Here is a 23920-nt window from a genome sequence, read left to right on the forward strand (position 1 = left end):
TGGATGGCCAATCCAATTAAGGGGAACATTAAAGTCCAATGTACTGGTGATGACTGGTGATGATGATATAATGAGCCTTCACTGACACACATGCAGTACTGAGTACAGCAACACAGGCTCTCCCTCTGGCTAAGTCTGGGAACTCTCTCCTAGAGCATCCTCACAGTCACATGTTATTGCACAGTTTACTTTACCACACTCACTGGAGTATTTGTCCTTTGGGGTTAATATACAAGCACAGATAGGCACACAACCAAATAATGATTAACAAGATTCCCGTTGCCTCCTTTCCTCTTGGACTAATGAGTTGGGAGTCTTTCTCCTAATTAGCACAAAGTCAAGTCCAGCTAGGGAGTGTAGTTCTGTATAATCTGTTATACATTCCAGCATAGATAAGGAAAACTGAAGTAAATACTGTCCTTCAGTGGAGGCGAAAACATGGTAACATTTACAAGGACGTCTCATATGAGACGTGAGTCTCACACAATGGATAAAAAGTGCATGATACGTCTATCTAGGACTGCAGTAGCAAATTACCCTGTAGTGTGTTAATGTATTCATTATGAGGAAGAAGTTCAAATGATTTGTGATGTTCCGAGTCAGAAATGGGATGTAAAGCCTAAAAATATATTCCATCAAACAATACGCTACAGTATCTATCTGCTGGGTCATGAAGTGAGGCATGTGATTAAGTCAGTTGTTAGATATGGACTACATACCATGTAATTTCTGATTGGACTCCACTGTTCATACTTACAAAACACAGACGATTTGACTTATCATACAATACCAGCTGCTGTTTATTCAGAGACGGTCTATACAACACAAAGAAGGGAACTGGAAGAGAGAAGATAAGATCATAAAATTGCTTCTCACTATTTCCTACTTTCATGTCAAGTGACTGTGGAGCTGTGAGCATCAGATTCATTCTAAATAGAGGTTCTGATAACTGTCAAATGGTTTGAGTGGAGACAACTGGATTACATTTCATATGGTGTCATTTCCTCTTATTACACCACTTTGTGTTTGGATAATTTCCTATTCAGAAACATCACAAACTGCTCAATATTACTTATAAAGCAAGTATAAAGCAATGCATTACTTGTCTATTGAATTATGGGACCTACCGAGGTCTAGTCAGTGAGATTTACAAAAACATGGCGGAAAAAGAAACATACAAAAAACGACACGGGGTAAAGAGATATTTAGATGTCAAAATACAGTAACTAATCATCTGAAGCGATATAATAAAAAGCGCGCATTTATCACATTCGCACACGCCAATCTAAATTCTGCTGCTAACATTGTCTTGCTTTGCAGTTATCTATTCTGCAAGTATAGCTGGTATAATAGCTAATAAGAATAAGAATAGTCGAGCACATTATTCAAGCAAGTGGTAAGTGAATTTCAAACCAAAACCATTTTTCCCACATTATCCATTGTTGTCAGACTTGACTTGTAACTTTTTACAGAGTAAATGCTAGTAGTTAGCTAGCTAACGTTAGTTGCCCCATGGCAAGTAGGCCAGGACTAACGTTAGCTAGCTAGTAGCTCAACTACAGAATGTTTCGGACCTTTTCAAAACAGTTGTCAGAAATGTAATGGTAGCGTCAATTCACTCAACCCACTTGTTGGATTGCAGCTTTCTGTAGGCTATTTAGCGTCATTATGCCGCGCACATTACCAAATCACCGGATGGCATGCAAAAGATCGTGGCTAGCTAACGTTAGCTCGTTTGAAAAACATGCTCTCATGTCCAAATACATCGTTTTAACGGCCTCAAACATTCGTAGTTTGACTCTTGATATTACTAAACATTTATTGAGAATAAAATGGAAAATGTCTTACAGTGTTGTTGTTTTAGTGAAGACTAGTCAGGAGGGTTAACATCCAGTTTGGCTTTGATATTTCAACTTTCGGCGCCATTGAAAACAGCATCAGTTCAATTGAAGTCAGTAGTTTTGTGCATAGTTTTTGTGCCTCTACTTATGCCATGGCAATCATGGATAAACAGGGGAGGGACTGCTAAAACAAATGTGGAGCTTATGATTATGCTAGCTAGCAATGAATACCCATATTGTGAATCATGAGTAGAAGCCTTAAAAGTGAAGGAAGTGATGTTTGGATGTGGGTCACAAACTGATCACATTTGAAACTCATGATCCACAATATTATCTGTACTCTAAGGTCACTGACTGAATGGATAAATAAATATCTTGCATGTCATACTTTCCCTTCGGAACCCTCAAGCACTTTTATTTTCTCCAACAGGCCGGTCTCTCCATATCTTAATAATTTAATTGATATTATAGAGGTTACTTACTACCAAAGACTAGGTCTATAGGACGTATTTGGTTCTACAAGGTGACACCATAGACTTATGAGTCAACTCACGTCATTCAACCATTGCTTCACAAGGCTGCAGGGAATCCAAAGCAAGCAGGGTCTGTAATGTTGATCTGCCACCATGTCTGGGGTGAGGATGATGGAGATGTGATAGCAATTTTTCCTGTATTTGTAGCCAATCAGGTCCACAGAAATCCTCAGGTAGTGGAGTAAAGCCCATCTACAATACATCATTTTTGTACTGATATGTTAGGCTGACTGGAGATGTTTAGGCTACTCATTGTGATTATGTTTAGCTCAGTTGTGTAGGGCAGCCATGTAAACTACAGCAGTATGAGCGTTGAGGAGTAAAAGAGAGCTCAACATAAATAGTATTTAAGTACTATAATGGTTTTATAAAATTGGGTTGATTTTAATAAAGCGTCTCATTCCCCAACTGGACAGGCTTTAGGATCATGCAGTCTGGGGTCAAACTAGCAAAATGAATGGTTCCTTTGAGAGAAGTGGTAGTGGTAGAATAGCACAGGGTCTCTCACATTGACACACAGACTTTACTACAAGCAGAGGAAACGTATGGTGAAGAATATGTTCGGCATTTATTTCGACTAGGCTAAATGGAGTAATGGTATATGTTTTTTTTTACCATGATTAAAATATATGTATTTATCAGTAATTTGTTAAAATGTGAAGTTTATTTTGACAAGTTACAGCTTTTGACAAATATAGACAACTCCAGTCTGTGAAATTATTGTCAGTGTTGCTGACTGTGTTTTGTTTGAAACTAGGTAGATCATGAAATGGAATGACTGACATCCGTGTTTGATCCTGAACCCACTCTTCCTCATCAGTGCTTCTCCTCTCGATCGGAATTCTCACATTATTGTGTAATAATTTGGAACATAGGACCCTTGCTGTCGGTTTCTGGATTATGACAATTTACCTGTGTTTCATAGGTGCGGGTATAAGGAGCCGTTCCCCTCCATGCCCATACTTGGAGCGAGCGGATTTGCGACGTCACCTGCCTGCACACGGCACTCTCCAGAAACTACCTGCTGAAACTCATTTCTTCAATTTAACCGACAATCCAGAAAGCTCACATTTGAACAAGAGACTTTTCCTCCCGTCTACGCGTAAACTGATTACTTTTTACTGTTGGTGGAACGACTATTCTGAAATTATTCAAAACAAATGGGGGCCTTTTGGTTCGTGGAGTTGGGGTTATTAACATTGTTTCTCCAGGTAAGATTTTTTTTTGTTTGTTTCTACTCTGAAAGTAACATGCAATGTAGGCTACGCCATTTACCTGGGAACACTAAGTCACAGATACTGGTTCAGCTACAGCCTACTGGTCTTTTTTAACTCATTTATGATTAACTTTTTCTTATTAACTTTTCATGATTTGTTGGGTATATTTGTTTTAGCCAGCGTTGCGTTGGTCGATTATTTAACTTTACCAGGTTAACGCACCCGGATATTTGTTTTGTATTATTCTTAGCTTTTATTTATACTTGTGCCACATTTCGCAGTAGGGTGCTGTGGTATTTGTAGAAGATCAACAACAATAGTAATGACTGGTAATATGGTAGTATAATAGCATTTCTAAGGTAATCTGGTGAATATTGATTTCATGACCTTGTGTAGTTGATTTATAAATAATAAAACTGACGTTATTTGCTTTTTCCTTTTTGTAAGGCTTTCAAGCCAGGGTCGTCGGAGGAGTCAAAATGTATACCAGGTTTCAATTCGGAAATGTACATTTTCAAAGTGGAAAGAAATCACTTACAAAGTGGCCGGAGACTAGGAAAAGGTAAGAACTAACAAATGGTAGTTTAAGCGCTCTTGGCATACGACTGAGCAAAAATGTTTAACGCCTCGTTCAAAACAATTGGGAACTCGGGGAAAAAATGAGCTCCGACTGAAACATTTTGAACTGTCATCCAACAAAGAATTCCAACTCTGGAACTCGGGTCTCTTAAAAGAGCTCAGACCTGAAGATCAATGGCGTCATGATTTGACCTTTATTTCTTTCCCGAGTCGCAGTTTTGAATGCTGCGTAAGGCCAACTATATATTTTTGAAATGGGTGTCATCACTTCAGATTACATTTTAGTTTCTGCTTTGAATATTTCAGTACACATTGATACATGTTTATCCATTGTTCAATTTGTGAGAAGTGGTTCAATTGGAAGTATTTTGTTTTTCAAGATTTGGGTCCTTCTCCCTTGATTCCTAATCAAACTGCCACAGTTCTACATTGTACAGACAAACCATTACTTGGCAAATATGGCATGGTACTGTTCTTCCCCTGTTTTCTCAGTGTTAGTTTGTTTACAATAGCATTGTGGTGTATAGCATTGGGACTAATGGAGGGATTTTTCACACCTTTGCTAAGAAAACAAAGTCTCACTCACAATTGTGTGACCAATTTAGTAGGCTAGATTTGCATTATGGCTTTCAATTATGTTTTCATCAAGTTGTGACCTAACTGAAGGCTGTTTTTGTCATTGTAAAACGGTTGACTAGACTGGGTGAACTACTTGAGACATGCTACATCTCTAGTAGTTTAACTGGGCATGTAGGCACAAGATCTGATCAGTAGAGTAAAACTGGTTAGACTTCCTGGAACAACCATTAGGCTGGCCTAGATTCCTCAGAGTGACTTCTGACATTGATTGTCATTCACGTCAACTGCCAGCATATTACAAATGAATCATGCATATCGATAGGAAATTAGAAATACTGCCTCAATCAATCCCTTTGTGTAGCAACCTATTTCCCATGATCATGTTCCATGATTAGTACCAAATATTACAGTAATTAGGAGGTAGTCTTAGTCATTGCTTTACAACTATTTCTCCTCCCTTTGGGATATGTTACGGGAAGACCTCTACAGACTCTCAGTATAATCTATTCTTGTCTCTTATGATACATAAAGTTTGGTACTTTCATCTACATGTTGCGGCAAGGTCAGGAATCCATTCTAGTTTCACTCCTAACCCATAAGATTGACGTCAGTGTCTTGCTATTGTTGGGCAATATTATGCGGGTATAGCTAGGCCTGTGGGGATCATGAAATTGTCAGGCGGATATTTTCATGCAACTAAGTGCTGTTCTTAACTTAGTTCATAACAGTGTGGTTCCATATGGGACCGGGATGATCATCTTTGATAAACTTAAAGGGGGAATCTAAAGATGCAACAACTAGGATGGGTTCACTAATATAACTAAGATTTTGGCTTCTCGACAATGAAAGTTTATGAAAACCAATAAAACAGGAGAGAAATGCTGGTTTCAATGGCATATGAGGAAATCTTTATAAAATAATTGCCTCCACGTTTCTATGGTGGGATTTTGGCGAGGCTGCTTTGAAGCAAGGTAAGACATGCCCCATAATGAAGTAAAATGTTCATGTTTCAAACATAAGTTCATTCTATGCGTCTAACTTTTCTTTCTGTGCTTAGCACAGTCATGTCATGGTTGTTGGTATTAAAAGGATATAGTTAAGTCTAGGCTTCTCTATAAAATGTTTCTATTTAAGGTCAGGAAGTAGGCTATTTACTTTGAACAAGATTGAATACTCAACAATGACATATACAGCAAACAATGACATTTTGTTTATGAATGCAGAGCCAACCTAACAGGATAACACTATATTAAGAAAACATGAGAAGAAAAATAACATAATGGATTCTATAAGGATTCCTGTACAAAACACTTTTTAACCGTACTGGAATTTCATTAAAGAAAAGACAAAATTGAGATGCTAAAATCCTCTCAATGAAAAGTTGAGACATGTCCTCTGTGTGCATCTGGCATTTGTTTTGAAAAGTGAGTGATCATGGTGTAAAGAGATCCTGGGGCTTGTGTTGGTAAGACCTGATGTTGTACAATGGGTCAAGTGTTCCCAAACTTTTTCACTCAGGCCCCCCTTCCAGGATTGGGGAAAGGTATGCAATGACTGACATGACGAGAAAAAACTGATGATGCACTTCCCAATTTGTGCATTCTACTATTACAACTTTCAAGAGTAAGTTAAAAGCCGGACTGAGTTGTATGAACTGAATGCATTCACTACTGTAAGTCGCTCTGGATGAGAGCGTCTGCTAAATGACTAAAATGTAAATGTAAATAAGTATTAAAATGCATAGGCCTACAGCCTCCAGCTCATATTGCAAAGTGGTTGAGACATGTCATAGCCTGCCTACCTTGCCTATGCACTAGAATGCAAAGGCAATAGAAAGCTGGGATCCTCTTATTAATTGTGGCCACCAAAACCATGTTTTTATCACACAATTGCATTTATAATTGTTGCGCAGTGACTGGACACATGTTTCACTCTAGCAGCATCCAGCTGTATTGCTCTCTGACAGGTGATATTTCCTCTCAAACTAGGCTCTAGAAGTGCACGTGTGATAAATAAGATGCATGACGACTAATGACATAAAAACATCAGCGACAATTTACACTGAACAGAATAGAAACGCAACGTGTAACAATTTCTAAGATTTGACAGTTCATATTAGGGGAGCAACTAATAAATTCATTAGGGGCTGCCGAGTGGCGCAGCGGTCTAAGGCACTGCAACTCAGTGCTAGAGGCGTCACTATAGACCCTGGTTCGATTCCAGGCTGTATCACAACCGGGAGTCCCATTGGGAAGCGCACAATTGACCCAGCATCGTCCGGATTAGGGTTTGGCCGGGGGTAGGCCTTCATTGTAAATAAGAATTTGTTTTTAACTTACTCGCCTAGTTACATTTTAAAAAATTGCCCCTAATCTATGGATCTCAGATATGCATCTGGTCACAGATGCCTAAAAAGGTATGGGCGTGGATCAGAAAACCAGTCAGTATCTAGTGTGACCACCATTTGTGTCATGCAGCGCACGACATCTCCTTCACATAGAGATGATCAGGCTGTTGATTGTGGCCTTTGGAATGTTGTCCCACTCTTCTTCAATTGCTGTGCAATATTGGCGGGTAACTGGAACACGCTGTCGTACACCTCCAGAACATCCCAAACATGTTCAATGGGTGACATGTCTGAGTATGTAGGCCATGGAAGAACTGGGACATTTTCAGCTTTCAGGGATTGTGTACAGATCCTTGGGACATGGGATCGTGCGTTATGCTGAAACATGATGTGATGGCGGCGGATGAATGACACGACAATGGGCTTCAGGATCTCGTCACAGTATCTCTGTGCCTTCAAATTTCCATCAATAAAATGCAATTGTGTTTGTTGTCCATAGCTTATGCCTGCCCATACATAACCCCACCGCCACCATGGGGCACTCTGTTCAATGTTGAACAGAACTGCTCGCCCACATGATGCCATACACACGGCCTGCCATCTGCCCGGTACAGTTGAAACCGGGATTCATCCGTGAAGAGAACACTTCTCCAGCGTGACAGTGGCCATCGAAGGTGAGCATTTCCCCACTGAAGTCGGTTACAACGCGAACTGCAGTCAGATCAAGACCCCAGTGAGGGCCATGAGCTTCTCTTTTTGAAATTGTATTTTTTCCTAAATAATAAAAATATATACTTTTAAAAGAATATTTAAACTTTTACCCCTCTTTTTCCCCAATTTCGTGGCATCCAATTGGTAGTTACAGTCTTGTCTCATTGCTGCAATTCCCGTACGGACTCGGGAGAGGCGACGGTCTAGAGCTGTGCGTCCTCCGAAACACAACCCAACCAAGCCGCACTGCTTCTTGACACAGTGCCCACTTAACCCGGAAACCAGCCGCACCAATGTTTCGGAGGAAACACCTGGCGACCGTGTCACCTGCACTGCGCCCAGCCTGCCACCGGAGTCACTAGTGCGCGATTGGACAAGGACATCCCTGCCGGCCAAACCCTCCCCCAACCCAGGCGACCCTGGGCCAATTGTGCGCTGCCCCATGGGTCTCCCGGTTGCGGCCAGCTGCAACAGAGCCTGGACTCGAACCAGGATCTCAAGTGGCATAGCTAGCAACTACGACGCAGTGCCTTAGACCACTGTGCTAGATGAGCTTCTCTGAGACGGTTTCTGACAGTTTGTGCAAGAATTCTTCAGTTGTGCAAAGCCACAGTTTCATCAGCTGACCTGGTGGCTGGTCTCAGACGATCCCGCAGATGAAGAAGCCGGATGTGGCGGTCATGGGCTGGCATGGTTACACGTGGTCTGCGGTTGTGAAGCAAGTTAGACGTTCTGCCAAATTCTCTAAAATTATATTGGCGGCGGCTTATGGTAGAGAAATTAACGTTCAATTCACTGCCAACAGCTCTGGTGGACATTCCTGCAGTCAGCATGCCAATTGCACACTCCCTCAACTTGAGACATCTGTGGCATTGGGTTGTTACACAACGTCACATTTTAGTGGACTTTTATTGTCCCCAGCACAAGGTGCACCTGTGTAATGATCATGCTTATTAATCCACTTCTTCATATGCCACACCTGTCAGGTGGATGGATTATCTTGGCAAAGGAGAAATGCTCACTAACAGGGATGTAAACTAATTTGTGTGTGAAATGAGGGAAATGATATTTTTGTGCCTATGTAAAATTTCTGGACTCTTTTATTTCAGCTCATGAAACCAATACTTTAGACGTTGCGTTTTAATATTTTTGTTCAGTATAATTCCTCTCAATTTATACAAATTAAGCATGACCAGTCAAATGTATTTCCAGTGGCTAACAGTAACCGTTAACATCCCTAGCGCCTTTGGAACATATACATTTTTAAAGTGTAATAAATCTATTTAATACACACATCACAATAAATCCATGATTTTATTTTAGGAAAAATGTATTTCAGAAGAAGTCAGCCTACGGTAATGTTATCTGACTGTGCCATGCCATTATAGGCTGTAGGCTAGTTCATTTAGCGGAGAAGATATGCTTAAGTGCCTTGTCCCGAATAGTCACCTGCCACTTTATTAGGTACACCACCCCGTTCACAAATGGATCGCTGCTACAGACAGTCATGGGGCTGTGTCTTGCTATATAAAGCAGGCATATGGGCATTGAGGCATTCAGTTACTGTTCGATTGGACGTTAGAAAGGGCAAAACTAGTAACCTAAGCGACTGAGGATTGTCGGTGCCAGGCACGCCGTATCTCAGAAGTGGCCGCCCTCCTGGGCTTTTCACACACACAAGTGTCTACGGTTTACGAGACTAGTGCGACAAACAAAAAACATCCAGTCAGCTGCAGTCCTGTGGGTCAAACATTTCGTTGATGAGAGGGGTTGAAAGACAATGTCAAGAACGGTGCAAGCTAACAGGCGGGCCACAACCATGGAACATGAGAGTTCAGTTTACTTGTGTGGCCTGCACAGTCCCCAGACCTCAACCCAATAGAGCATCTTTGGGATGAGATGGAACAGGCTGTTGGCAGCATGAATATACCGCCGTCCACTCTGCAGCACCTGCGTGATGCCATCGCGTCAGTATGGACCAACATCCCTGTGGAATGTTTCCGACACCTTGTAGAATGCCCCAAATAATTCAGGCTGTTCTGGAGGAAAAGGGGGTCCAACTGTGTAGCTACTTTTCTCTGGTAAAATGCAAGATAAACTTCAAGCAAAACATTAAGAAATATAGCTGGCTGCTTTCTTTCTATGATACACATTTGAAATATATGATGGCCATGCATAGTTTTTGCCCAAAAGCCCGTGCTTTTTCATTGTAAGCTCATTTATTTGTATGGCTGCTAGCCAAATAGTATTGCACTTCTGTCATCTGATCAAAATGAGCTATTTTCTGTCTTGTGTGACACTTGTATGAATGAAAACTATAGTTGCACGCCCCATGCGCACTCTATTGGCGCAAAAACATGACTTTCAATATAAAACGCAGGTGACATGGTTAAAAACACCGTTTTTGTTTTGTTGATGGTCTGAGTTTTGAAAATGCAAATTTGCGACTATAGGTTTTTCATTATTTGAAAAAGTTTCAAAAAAAGCTTCTCAGGCTGCACATGTTGTTCTCTCAAGTGATCATATTTTCACCCAACAGACTATTCTCAATTTAATCTTGTCTTTAATCATATTTTACATATGTTTAAATTTAGAATGGTTTATCAAATTGGCAGTGGGAAAAAAGACATGTCATCCGTATGCACTAGAAATGCGACTGGAGCGTTGAGTCACGGTTGAGTCACAGTTATCTCCACTTATCCCCCTCCTGTACTTCCTGTTCACCCATGACTACGTGGCCACACGTCTCCAACAGCAGAATCAAGTTTGCAGACGACACAACAGTCTTAGGCCTGATTTACCAACAATGTAACCTAAAGTAACTCTTCCAACAATCAAAACAGTGGTGAGATTTCTCTCCTGTGTGAGTTCGCTGGTGACAGCCAGTTGTAAAACAAATGTTTTTGTGACAGGTGGCCTGATTCTTTATTGCTCTGCACTTGAGCTTTACCACCTACAGCTTTCTTTAATTTGTTCAAGACAACCGCCTTCTGGCCTAAAGAGTGGTAGTCGCTGTACATCTACCTACCTGATTCTCTAGTACCTAACTATCAATAGGATAAGCAGAAGTGTGTACTCTGGCGTACTACAATTCAGTTTTACTTCTCAACCCCACCTTGTTTTTATGTAATTACAGAATTTCTGCATAACATTTAACAAGTTCATTAGGCTGGAAAGAGGTGTATTGATTTAGGGGTTTTAAACGGACATGTTTTATGGGCAGTCTAGGCCTAAATGAAACTACAGAAAGATGAGGGGAAAAACTGAATTGTACGTCATTAAAAAGTACTATTTTGTTAACATAATAGGGGCATAATGAGACACTCAAACCTAAGTGACTCAGGCCTCTTTTGTAGAGCTAGGTCTATGTCTCAGGATGTTTTAGAAGTAATGTGAAACCAGGGGTTGCTGCTCACCTGTCCTTGAGTCTTAACCCAGGGCTGGTCAACTCTGCCCTCTCTGTCCACACAGGATGATTCTGGTAGACTACTTGTATACAATGACAGCTTCATCTCTACCTGGTATATTGTTCTAAGTTGCACAGTACTAGTTATACATGTCATGTTAGTTACATGAGGATATGGGTCAATTTACTCCTTTGCAAGTCAGACATGTTGGAGATTTTTACATTATGCAGGGATTATTATTTGCACAATGTCTTTGCAGCAGATCAGAATTGTGATCATGAGGTGATTTAGGCCTAGCTGTTTTTATTTTTTAGAAGGTCATTTGCTGCTTTGTTACTGTGACCAGTATTCCATTCATAAATTTACTGAGTGAGTCTGTGGTGGCAGTTTATCTAGAAAGCACTGATAGAATAGGGCTCTTATGTTATGAATTTGAGATTAAAGCGACAGTGCTTTAAATATGCTCCTGTTGTTGAATTATTTTTTTAGACCCACATACGAATTATGGTTGTGATAATTTTAAAAGGATATCTTTTGACCACCTTTCAGTGGTTTTTGATGACTGCACCAGCCGCACCAGCTTTCTCTTTCACTCCGAGGATTCACGCTTCAAAGTAGATGGCGACGGGACGCTGAAACTGAAGAGGGGGGTGACTCTGCATAATGGACATAAGGAGTTCTATGTCTCTACCCAGTCCATGGGCAAGAAGATCACTGTTCCAGTCAGAGTGTTGCATGAGGCCAGACACTACCACCATCACCATGAGATGACCACCCAGCCCCAGGTATGACTGGTCAAATTAATATTGACTATGCTGTCCTCTAGTGGATAGATGGGCAACTGCATCTCTCTGGATGTGTTTCAATGGCTTCTATAGCTGGAAATATTCTGTCATTGAAACAGATTTTTTATTTATTTTATTCTTCAGGTAAATTGATATTTGCTGACAGTTTTTGTAAAAATATTTTTATTTTAGTACCTGTAAACCATAGACTTGATATTTCATGGGTTTTTTTCAATTCCACAGCCTGGATCAAGTCTGTCTCTACCTGTTCTGAACTTCCCCAAGTCTTCAGGAGGTCTGAAAAGAAGGAAGAGGGACTGGGTCATTCCTCCCGTCAACTTCCCAGAGAATGAGCGAGGCCCCTTCCCCAAGATTATGGTGCAGGTAAGTGTCTTGTAGGTTAAGGATTGTTTTTCCATTGTCGGTGTTGGGCATTTTGTAATTGACGTGAACATTATCATCCTTGTAAAACAGATCAGGTCCAGCAATGATAAAGAGGTGAAGATCATGTACAGCATCACTGGCAATGGGGCAGACCAACCTCCTGTGGGACTCTTCACTGTGGACAAAAACTCTGGGATTCTCTATGTGACCCAGCCTTTGGACAGGGAGAAAAAAGACAAATACATTGTACGGTTTGTGTATCCTAATTTTCTTTCCTTGACTTAATTGAAAACGGATTTTTATATGTAGTTTTAAACTATTTGTTACTTCTCTCTGTAGCTCCTAGCCCATGCTGTTGCTGTGGGTGCAGGTAAGGCTGAGGCACCCATGGAGGTCATTGTGAAAGTCATCGACCAAAATGACAACAAACCTGTATTTACCCAAAATCCATTTATGGGAACAGTCCCTGAGGCAGCAAAACCAGGTATGTTCACACACGCTCAGTATTTACAGTACTTAATGATGTGATGGTTTTTAAGGAAAATAATGCTAGGACGATTCTGTAATTTTTTTCACTCTATTCAGGTGATGAGTTCATGCAGGTAACAGCCACTGATGCTGATGAGGAGGGCTCTGCCAATTCTGATGTCAGATACACCATTCTCAGTCAGGAGCCTCCACTACCAAGCCCCAACATGTTTGTCATCAACCCTGTGACTGGAGGGATTCGGGTTAACGCACCTGGGTTGGACAGAGAGGTTGGTCTCTTTTCAAATCGATAGTCTTGTTGGTCATTTATTCATTGTGTACCTTCTACATGCGTTACATTTGTGATTTTTAGTTTACTAAATTTGTTTCAGAAAATTCTTAAATATACTTTGGAAATCCAAGCTGCTGATTTGGAGGGAGATGGCCTTACCAGCTTTGGCAAAGCCATCATTACAGTAACGGACAGCAATGACAACGCGCCACAGTTTGTGACGCCTTCGGTAAGCACATTTGTGAAGACAACATTTCAAATTGAAGCCTTAAAACCGTGTTAACACATAATCAAATTGCCCTTTGTTGCTTTATGATCTTGCTTCTCTCCTCCTCTGACACAGTACACTGTGTCAGTCCCAGAGAATAAAGTAGATGCCTTGGTGGTGAAAATGCCAGTGACTGATGGGGATGATCCTCACTCCTCTGCCTGGGCCACCACCTTCAAGATAGTTGACGGGGACCCTGAAGGCCTTTTCAGTGTGAGCACAGGCCCTAGCAAGCTGGAAGGCATCATTACGACAGAAAAGGTATGTTGAAATCTTCTCCAATAGATGTAATTGAGCTGCTACTCTGGAGGTGTAGCAAAAGCAGCCTGTCACTAGCTTTTTAGCTTCCACTCTAGAATGGTATCCTGTAGGAAGCCATTTGCACTCCCCTTAGTCATTTATTTGGACAGTGAAGCTGAAATTTAATTTGGCTCTATACTATATATTTTTTTTATTTGAGATTCAATGTTTCATATGAGGCGACTGTACACAATGTCACCTTTTTTTTGCGAGAGAGAGTAGTTTCATACATATCGCCCCTGCAGGAGGCCTTTTGCAGGCCATCATGGTAAATAAGAATTTGTTCTTAACTGTCTTGCCTAGTTAAATACATTTTTTTTTTTATTATTATTTTTTTTAATACAGTTTAGAAATAAAGTACTTTTTCTAGTCCGCCTATTTTGAAGGTGTCTTAAGTATTTGGACAAATTCACTAATGACAAACATTATATTAAGCAGCAGATTCATATGAGGCTTAAAATCCAATTATAATACAAAAGTAGTGTGAAATGCACAACCCTCCAACCATCGACGAGAGGATGATTAAGGTCTACATGTGCACTACAAGCAACATGTAAATAGTTATCTTGCTGGCATTCTATAAGAACTCTCCCTTGTTCTGCCACCAACTTGTGCATATCGCTCTTGTGCAGCAATGTTTGCAAACACAAAGGGGTCTATAGAAGTGCACGGTAAATAATGTATTGTCATTTTGGAGTCTATTTTATTGTAAATAAGAAAGTTTCTAAACACTTCTACATTCATGTGGATGCTACCATTTTATTATGGATAATCACGAATCACTCTTGAATCACGATGAGTGAGTTCGAGGGATAAATATCATACCCCCCAAAAAATGGTTGTTGGTAATGGTGAGAGGTTAGCATGTTTTGGGCGTATGATCTTTCTCACTACTCATTATTCACGATTCATTCAGGATTATCCATAATCATGGTAGCATCCACATTAATGTAAAATTCTTCAGAAACATATTCTTATGTACAGTAAGGGATTCTTATTTACCATTAATTTCTATTGGGCACAACGATCTGAAAATGCGTCCAGCAAGTTTGTTGCCGCAAGCTTGATGTAGTTATTGCGTGCTAGGAATATGAAACCAAATACTTAACTTTTGACTACTTTTAATACACTGAATTTGTCCAAATACCTATGACTCTTTCCAATGGGGGCGACTAGATGCATAGTTATTTTATTTATGAAAATACCCTCAAGTTCTGTTATGTACCGTTGCTTCATATGAAACATTTGACCTAAAATGCTGGAGTATAGAGCCAAATTAAGTTCTGGCTACACTGTCCAAATAAATATGTAGGGGAGTGTATGCTTGTAGATATAAACACCATTATCCTGATTCTATAATGTCTGAAGGATTCCTATTCTGATGGGCTTTCCTGTTCTTTCAATACAGCCCCTTGACTTTGAGAAGAACAACAAGTACACTCTGCTGGTCACTGTGGTGAATGAAGTCCCATTTGCCATCCCTCTGCCCACCTCCACTGCTACTGTTATAGTGAATGTGGAGGATGTGAATGAAGCTCCAGTCTTCAAACCAGTGGAGAAGATGATCAGAAGACCTGAGGACCTCCATGTGGACAGCGACCTGGTTCTGTACACAGCCACAGACCCAGACACTGCAAGGAATCAGAAAGTCACGTAAGATTAGAACTTCATTTACAATTTATTATATTTTTGTAAGATTTGAAGAGGATAATTTGTGACAGATGTTTGTACATTTACTTCACAGATACAAGATTAAGAATGATGTTGCTGGATGGCTCAGTATCAACAAAGACACTGGGCTGATAAAAGTCAAGACTCTCATGGACAGAGAATCCACTTTTGTCCAAGACAACAAATACTCTGTTGTTGTTCTGGGCACTGACAACGGTATTTCAATTAACCCTTTCTCTAATATTAATTGTTCACATTTCAAGTTTAGAAGATGACCACAGCCTAAACTTGACCTTTTGAGTGACAGTGCTCTAATTTGGATTTGCAGATGAAATCCCAGCAACGGGCACTGGCACCCTTATCATAGAGCTGGAGGATGTGAATGACAACCCTCCAACCATCGACGAGAGGATGATTAAGGTCTGCAACAAGGAGTCCTCCCCACAGCTGCTGTCAATCACTGATAAAGACGGAGCGGGCTTCGCTGCTCCATACACTGTACAGCTTCAGGGGTCGTCCCTTTCCAACTGGACTGCCAGAATGAATGACTCAAGTATGTGTTGATTTTTCCCAGAACTACAGTACTAGCCCCCCCTTTAAAATAACTGCATTGTTTGATGTTAAATGTTACCATTTTCCATCTCAGAAACTGGCATTATCCTGACACTGAAGACTATGTTGGACAGTGGAGATTACACGGTTGTCCTGAGAGTGTCTGACAACCAGGGCCTGCACCAGGAGAGCACCATCCTGGCCTCCGTGTGTGACTGCAAAGGAGCTGATGTCCAGTGCGCCGATAAAGCTGTAGCAGGCTTCGGCCTCTCTAGCATTCTGGGAATTCTAGGAGCCATTTTACTACTCCTATGTAAGTTGTTCATTTGTTTAACATGGCACTAACGTGTTTGGTCATTGCTGTCCTCGAAGCCTACATATGTAGTTGTTAATACACAATGAAGTGCAAGTGCGTTAAGGCCCTGTGTGTTTGTTGTGCTCCACAGTGTTGTCTCTTCTGCTGCTCATGTTCCTGAGGAAGAGAGGTGGTGAGAAGAAGGAGCCTCTGCTGCAGGAGGACGATGTCAGGGACAACATCTACTACTACGACGAGGAGGGAGGTGGCGAGGATGACCAGGTGAGGGAAGAGCACACCAGACTAGGGCTGTGGTTCAGACTCTCAAAAAAGACACACCTTCGTCCGCTTACCTTCGCCTTATGCCCTTGGATGAATCCCCGTCGCCATCTTGGAGGGCGGTCCAAATGATTAGCCAAGCAATGGAAGTTTGCAATGTAAGCCCCTCAGCCCTTGTTTTTAGTCACGTTTGCGAGTGTATAATTGTTTTCTCCGGGTCCTGAAACTCCCCATAATTAAATTTGTGACGATTGTACATCCGCTAAGAAAAGTCGGCAAACTTAAAAATCTATTTATTTGGACTGCAGCCTAGCTCAGAACAAGCCCACTAGGCTCTCCCAAGTGTCCATTTATTATTGGGATATGCAATAACACATCTCAGTCAATGTTTCTAAAGTTGATGCTTCTGTGTCTTCTGATTTATTTTTATTTCACCTTTATTTAACCAGGTAGGCTAGTTGAGAACAAGTTCTCATTTGCAACTGTGACCTGGCCAAGATAAAGCAAAGCAATTTGACACATACAACACTGTTAAACATGGAATAAACAAACACACAATCAATAATACAGTAGGAGAATCTATATACAGCATGATCTTGTAATATAATGCATGTCTGTACATCTTTCCACCTTCAGGATTTCGACTTGAGTGTTCTGCACAGAGGTCTGGATAACCGTCCGGATGTTTTCCGTAATGACATCGCTCCAACCATGGCCCGGCCAGAGTATCGCCCACGACCCGCCAACCCAGCCGACATAGGCAACTTCATTGATGATGTGAGTAAAGTCTTGAACTGATTTATAATGTGAGTGGAATGCACAGTTAAGATCATATCTAAGTCTTCTGGGGATGATTTGTCATTCAAGTAACTGGATTTAACATGGATAATGTCAGTTTATGCTTGTTTAGAATTTGTGCTGTATATTCACCAAGGTGGTAATGTGTAATCTTTGTTGACCAGAACCTGAAGGCAGCTGACAACGACCCCACTGCTCCTCCCTACGACTCCCTCCTGGTGTTTGACTATGAAGGAGGTGGCTCTGAGGCCGGCTCTCTCAGCTCCCTCAACTCCTCCAGCTCAGGAGACGACCAGGACTACGACCTCCTTCAACAGTGGGGCCCGCGCTTCAAGAAGCTGTCTGACATGTATGGAGGAGGAGAGGATTGAGAAGTCAGTCAGCCTCTCTACCTTTTTGCTTGGAAAGCGTCCAGTTCTCCACACTTGGGTCTGTAGGCTGAAGACCCTTTTTTTTTTACTTTATTTCCCATCTTGTGTGTTTCGGGCACATTTACAGTTTGATTTGTGCAGCCGTGGGAACATTTTAGAGAATTGTGTTCAATGCTCGTCTTCAGCATGGGGAGGGTGGCACACTCTTGGCTCTGCACTAGCAGGATGTTGACATAGATTTTACACAGTTCAGCAGTGCTTTCTAATGGACTCTTAATAACCCCAGATTGTACTTGAATTTAATATGCATTGTTTGCTGGTTCTTGCTTCTATGTTGGTGTCATATCATAAAGTTTCTATAAAGACTATACATTGGCATGTAATGTAAGTTACTTCAAATCCAAATCAGCCTTAGGATTTTTTTTGTTAACTGAGATGAATTATCAAGCTCAAACGCTTTTTAAAAATGTTTGATAAAAATATAAGTTTGGGTCTTTTGTGTTCCTTTTCATTTTAAATGTTTTTTGTTTCTACTTGCTTCTGAAGAAGCACTTGTGAATTTTTTTTTATAAAGGATATCCCTTTGGTACATTGATGGCCATGTGAATAGTTTTAATAAATAAATTACAACATGTCAGTCTTTTTTTTTTTAAATTTTTTTTTATATGAGCTAAATTAATGAAATTCAGATGAGGCACTAGATGGCAATGATAGAATGAAACAGGTCTGGGTCAATGAATGATGGCATTTCCTTGTTCCACAGAACAGATTGTACAAGTTTTATATTTAAGCAATAAGGCCGGGGGGGGTATATTGCCAATATACTGTGGCTAAGGGCTGTTGAGCACAATGCAACGCGGTGTGCTTGGACACAGCCCTTAGCCATGGTATATTGGCCATATACCACAAACCCCAGAGGTGCCTAACTGCTATTATAAACTGCTTACCAATATAATTAGATCAGTCAAATAAATATTGTCATACCTGTGGTATACGGACTGATACACTACGCCTATCAGATCGGCTATGAAAAGCCAACTGACATTTACTCCTGAGGTGCTGACCTGTTGCACCCTCTACAACCACTGTGATTATTATTATCTGACCCTGCTGGTCATCTATGAACATTTGAACATCTTGGCCATGTTCTGTTATAATCTCCACCTGGCACAGCCAGAAGAGGACTGGCTGCCCCTCAGAGCCTGGTTCCTCTCTAGGTTTCTTTCTAGGTTCTGGCCTTTCTAGGGAGTTTTTCCTAGCCACCGTGCTTCTACACCTGCATTGCTTGCTGTTTGGGGTTTTAGGCTGGGTTTCTGTACAGCACTTTGAGATATCAGCTGATGTAAGAAGGGCTTTATAAATCCATTTCATTTGATCAGCCAATCAGCAGGGCTTGAACCACCGAGTTTATAATGTGCCTTGAATCACATGTATATGAATCGGTGGCTAAAGTAGCCTATAATCTCCATTAGAAACTGGGTGGTTCCAGCCCTGAATGCTGTTTGGCTGATAGCCATGGTATATCAGACTGTATACCACAGGTAAAACAATATTTATTTGTACTGATCTAATTACGTTGGTAATAAGGCACCTCGGGCGTTTGTGGTATATTGGCCATATTGGCCATATACCACGGCTAAGGGCTGTATCCAGGCACTCCTCGTTGTGCATAAGAACCCCTTAGCCATTGGCCATATACCACATTATTGCTTAAATACGCTATTTTTAAACATGTTAAATAAAAATATTTGTTTCGTCTTACACTTTAGAAGTAGGTGGTTAAGGTCAGTATATCATTTTTTTCTACACATTGAACTGTTCAAGGAAGTGAATACTTACACACCATCGTAAAAAAAAAAGAAGCAGATAATGTTGCTTTCAGTCCTCCACACCAATGACCTCCCCTCCTTGACCGCTAGTTCGGCTGCTTCAATAGGCTGCTTCAATAGGACGCACTTCACGGAATGGAAAATGACCGGTCTGGGAATGCGCTTTGTTTCCGAAGCTTTCAAATGAGACATGGAAAGAAACGGAGAATAATAGACGAGGAACCTCTCACGAAACACTTCAAGTCTGTCTTTCTATACAAGTAAGCATAGGATACAAAAGTGCATTCATTCATTCAAATAAACACCTATAGTTTGCCTAATCATAGGTCTGGACTTTGAGCACATTTTTAGGATGGAGGTGAATAACGTTTTTGACGGCTAGTTCAACCAACAAAAAAAACACATTTATTTGGCATTTTTTGCTATACCATGTGATAGTGAGAACCTCTGTAGAATAAAGTAAAATATAGAGAAAGAAATACCGGTAGGCCAATATTGTTTTTTACTAATAAAGCCAGTCGGGCAGGGCAAATTCAGATCGCCTGTCTACGGGCTTGCTGACTACTGTATACAGTGTGTTGCGATGCACCTGTTTAGTTGGGGTATGCTGATCGACGCAGAGGTCCGCCCCGGTGCACTTGTCCTTTCATTCTAATTGGTCCGACAGGGTGTGTATGCAAATTTTTAGCGACCCCTGCACCTGACTCTCTCCACTCCACTGAAGAATGCAAGGCAAAAGACAGCCTCCAAGAGCTATTTATTCAACAGGTCATCCAACGAGCACTCACTTGTTACATTATTGCGACGCTGCAGACTCATCAATAACCCAGAGCTATATAACAAAGATGCCAAGGTCGTTTCTGGTGAAGAAACATCTCACTAATAAGAAGCCAAACTATGGAATTCTGGATTCAAAAGCAGACGGTACAGTTAATTTTAAAAATCTACTTAAATTGTATGTTTCTATCGTTGTGTTGTATATTCTCATCTACAGTAGTTATATATATTTTTTTAAATACCAATGTGAATACCTTTGCTATTTTGTCTGTTGGCATTATTTCAGAAAAAAAATTATATTTATTTTATTCCATTCATAGCCCATTTTAAAAATGAATTCTATTCTTGCCGTGAGTAATTGAACACACTAGGCCTATAACTCAAACAATATGATTTGAGTTATAGGAAAGTAAATAATGATGGATTTAACTAATACCTTGGAATAGGATACGACAAATGCGGTTTTGGAGTTTAGCAGGTGCAAAATCTGTCACACAAAAGAAGAGTTTATTATTAGTCCCTCCTGGGATCTGAAGGGTCCTATTAAGCGCGTTCAAGAGGCTAATGTAGTGCCCTCCGAGGCTCCTTTTACCCCAAAATGTGCCTTAAGTCTGTGTTTTTGTTCCAATTCACCCCTTAAAGCGAGCTAGCCTCTCACCCTCCCGTATTGAACTGTCAAAGATGACCATTATAGAAGTGGAAAAGAAAATGTATGTGACTAAAATCAGTTGGCTATGCTATGGGAATGCATTGGAACTTTGGATGTTATGCAAATCGATATGCACAATACAGTCCCTCTGTTACTTTGAGACTGCTCTTAATAATGTAAATGAATGTCAAATATTTAACTATATGTTTTAACTTATTACTGAATTCGACCTAATTATTCTCATAGAGCATTATTAAAACATTTGAGTGTACTTGTAAAACAGTTTTAACATAAAATGGTGTTTGTGTCATTACAGATCTCTACAACAGCCTGGTCCAGCCTGAGGTAGCCTGTTACATCCCCAGCACTCCTCAGCCCCTGGAGGGTTGGCTGCCAGGGCCAAGTCTCATCCCCACACCAGCCTCCATGCACTTTCCACAGGTAGACAGGCTGCCTTCAAGGGACACCAGCTTGTCCCTGCATAGTTCAACACAGGAAATCATCTACCCCCTGTCAGTGTCTCACAACAGTCCGCTAAGAGACTCACACTCCGGACTTGAGCCCCTGGGAACCATGGAACCCCAGACCTTCCTGCTCTCACAGGACTTCAGACACCTGGAGGAGAGGGGCAGCATGCCTAATCCCCTCCTGGGCCTTGTTCGCTCTAGTGTTAGTCAGGAGTGCTTTGAATGCTTCGACTGCCACAAAGCCTACTTCACCTTCTCTGGGCTGGCCAAGCACAGGCAGTTGCACTGTGAGTGGCAGTGTCACAAGTACTTCAGCTGCAAGTACTGTGACAAGGAGTATGTGAGCCTGGGAGCTCTGAAGATGCACATCCGAACACACACACTGCCCTGCGTCTGCAAGCTCTGTGGGAAGGCCTTCTCCAGGCCTTGGCTGCTCCAGGGACACATTCGCACACATACAGGTACGGACAGAGTAATGTACAGCCGGCAACACTTTTCACCTTTATTCCCCTGTTTCATGAATTGAGCTTGACTTCACACCATCCCATATTCAGTTACCCACTAGGGCTCTGAGTTTATCAATTCCTTTTTTCAGGTGAGAAGCCCTTCTCCTGCCCACACTGCAGCCGGGCGTTTGCTGACCGCTCCAACCTCCGAGCACACCTACAGACACACTCTGACATCAAGAAATACCAGTGCAAGAGCTGCTCCAAAACCTTCTCCAGGATATCTCTGCTCTCCAAGCATGAAGAGTCTGGCTGCTGCCCACTGTCCTGATGCCATTTACTGCCTGTGCTGGCCACTCTGAGCCTGTTGCCTACTTGCCTAGGCTATGTCTGGTTCTACTAACACCAGACTGCTGTGCCCTCACAAAGCACTGGAGATAGACTGCTATTAGTGACACGGAGCTCTGACTACTGTATGTTTTTGGTCTCTGACATTTCAAGCTCATGAAATAAGCACAACGGACTGTGTCCAAAGACGTTCTTATGTCATATATTTGATATATGAAGTAGTTGTTTGACAAAAAAAAGAGAAAAGTTATCGCATGCTGCCAAAAATACTTCAAATTTAAAAGCCTTGAAGTTTTTGATTGTGTTATTGATGATTACCTGTGCCTTTTGAGGAAATGTATAGCTGGAGTATACCATTTTGTATGAACTTTGTTTGTTTAAAAACAATAAATACCTACTTTTGTACAATATGCCTAAATATGAAAACATGCATCATCATGGGAGACATGAACCACAGAGATGAAAGCACAAGCCCTTGTCTAAGTCAAGAAATATTGAAGAAACCCACTTTTCTAAAATCAAAAGTGAGTGCTGAAGAGTGCACAAGTAGAGTATTAGAACTAAATGTTAGCGCTTTCCTATCAGTGACCCGGCACGTTCCTACTTTACGACCATTTCTTGGCATTGTGAGATCACTGTAAATATCATCATGGGCACACAGGAAACTGGAGAATAGAGCGATTAGGATAAACGGAAAACAGTGTGGGTGACATTCTGGCAGTGTTCTTGTGACACCCCTATCCCCAGGCAGGATCTCTCAGGGGTCTCTGAGATGGGATCATTTAAATCACAGCCCCTTATTTTTCCTCAGCTAATTAATTAATTTTTGGACGGCAGCTGGTGAAGGTGGATATTTTAAGAGTCTAAATAAAACCGTGATGTTTCTCATTTGTAATGGTGCATGGAAAATTCTTATTAAATATATCTGTTTATTGGCAGGTGGAGGGAGGCCAGCTGCATGCTGCTGTGGCGCCATGCCAGGCCTTGCGGGAGGGGATACGGTGGGGGCTTGGTCCACTCTTTCCAGTTGCTCAGCACAAGTGGAGCAGCTGAGTGGAGAGAGCTCCCTAAACACACGGCCAGTCACTGCCGGCCGGGAGAAACGCTGCTTTTCTTCAGCAGAATCCAAAACATGTCTGGCATGTCCCAAGGCACTACAAACACGCGCAGGTTGGTGCAACTTGGCTGTCTGTTAGATGATTTGTAGAGTAGAAGGATGAATGGGGATTGGGTGCTGTGTTGGCACTGGCCGGCAATTAAACATTTGTCAACTGTTTACTTGTACACTGTTTCACATATACAGCCATGGCAGCAATAGCCAGCTATGTACAGTAGCTGCAACTGGAGATGGTCAACCCCTTTTGAACAATAAAACGGTTGTTCTTTTGTTGTTATAACCACCACTCATTTAATAATAATAAAAAATAAAGAAATCCATAAAGGGTGAACAAATAAAAATATCTGTGTTAAATGTTAAAATGTACATTGATTGCACATATTATGAATTGCTCTGGATAAGAGTGTCTGCCAAATCAGGGTTTCCCAAACTCGTTTTTGTTTTTGCCCTAGCATTACACAGCTAATTCAAATAATCAAAGCTTGATGATGAGTTGGTTATTTGAATCAGCCGTGTAGTGCTCGGGCAAAATCCTGTGCTGAATGACCAAAATGTCAATATACACAGTAGGTGATATAGTTGTGGAAATAAAGAGACACCTGGACGTTTC

General features: G+C 41.2%; 2 protein-coding genes across 2 annotated transcripts; both read left to right on the forward strand.

The window, feature by feature from the left end:
- The first annotated feature begins 1301 nt into the window (after positions 1-1301).
- LOC106562057 (B-cadherin) lies at positions 1302-18309 on the forward strand. Its single transcript, XM_014126600.2, has 17 exons — positions 1302-1396; positions 3300-3585; positions 4039-4153; positions 11764-11999; positions 12243-12383; positions 12474-12629; positions 12723-12867; positions 12969-13141; positions 13244-13372; positions 13487-13672; positions 15120-15364; positions 15456-15598; positions 15711-15935; positions 16029-16247; positions 16381-16511; positions 17145-17285; positions 17471-18309. Exons 2-17 carry the CDS (start codon positions 3535-3537, stop codon positions 17675-17677), a joined length of 2643 nt encoding a protein of 880 aa, XP_013982075.1. The 5' UTR covers positions 1302-1396; positions 3300-3534; the 3' UTR covers positions 17678-18309.
- Positions 18310-18518: 209 nt separating this feature from the next.
- LOC106562074 (zinc finger protein SNAI2) lies at positions 18519-22674 on the forward strand. Its single transcript, XM_014126621.2, has 3 exons — positions 18519-20430; positions 21249-21860; positions 21995-22674. The coding sequence occupies exons 1-3, from the start codon at positions 20232-20234 to the stop codon at positions 22174-22176; spliced, it is 993 nt and encodes a 330-aa protein (XP_013982096.1). The 5' UTR covers positions 18519-20231; the 3' UTR covers positions 22177-22674.
- The last annotated feature ends 1246 nt before the right edge of the window (positions 22675-23920 follow it).

Source organism: Salmo salar, chromosome ssa11 (assembly GCF_905237065.1).
Source record: "Salmo salar chromosome ssa11, Ssal_v3.1, whole genome shotgun sequence".
Taxonomy (NCBI): domain Eukaryota; kingdom Metazoa; phylum Chordata; class Actinopteri; order Salmoniformes; family Salmonidae; genus Salmo; species Salmo salar.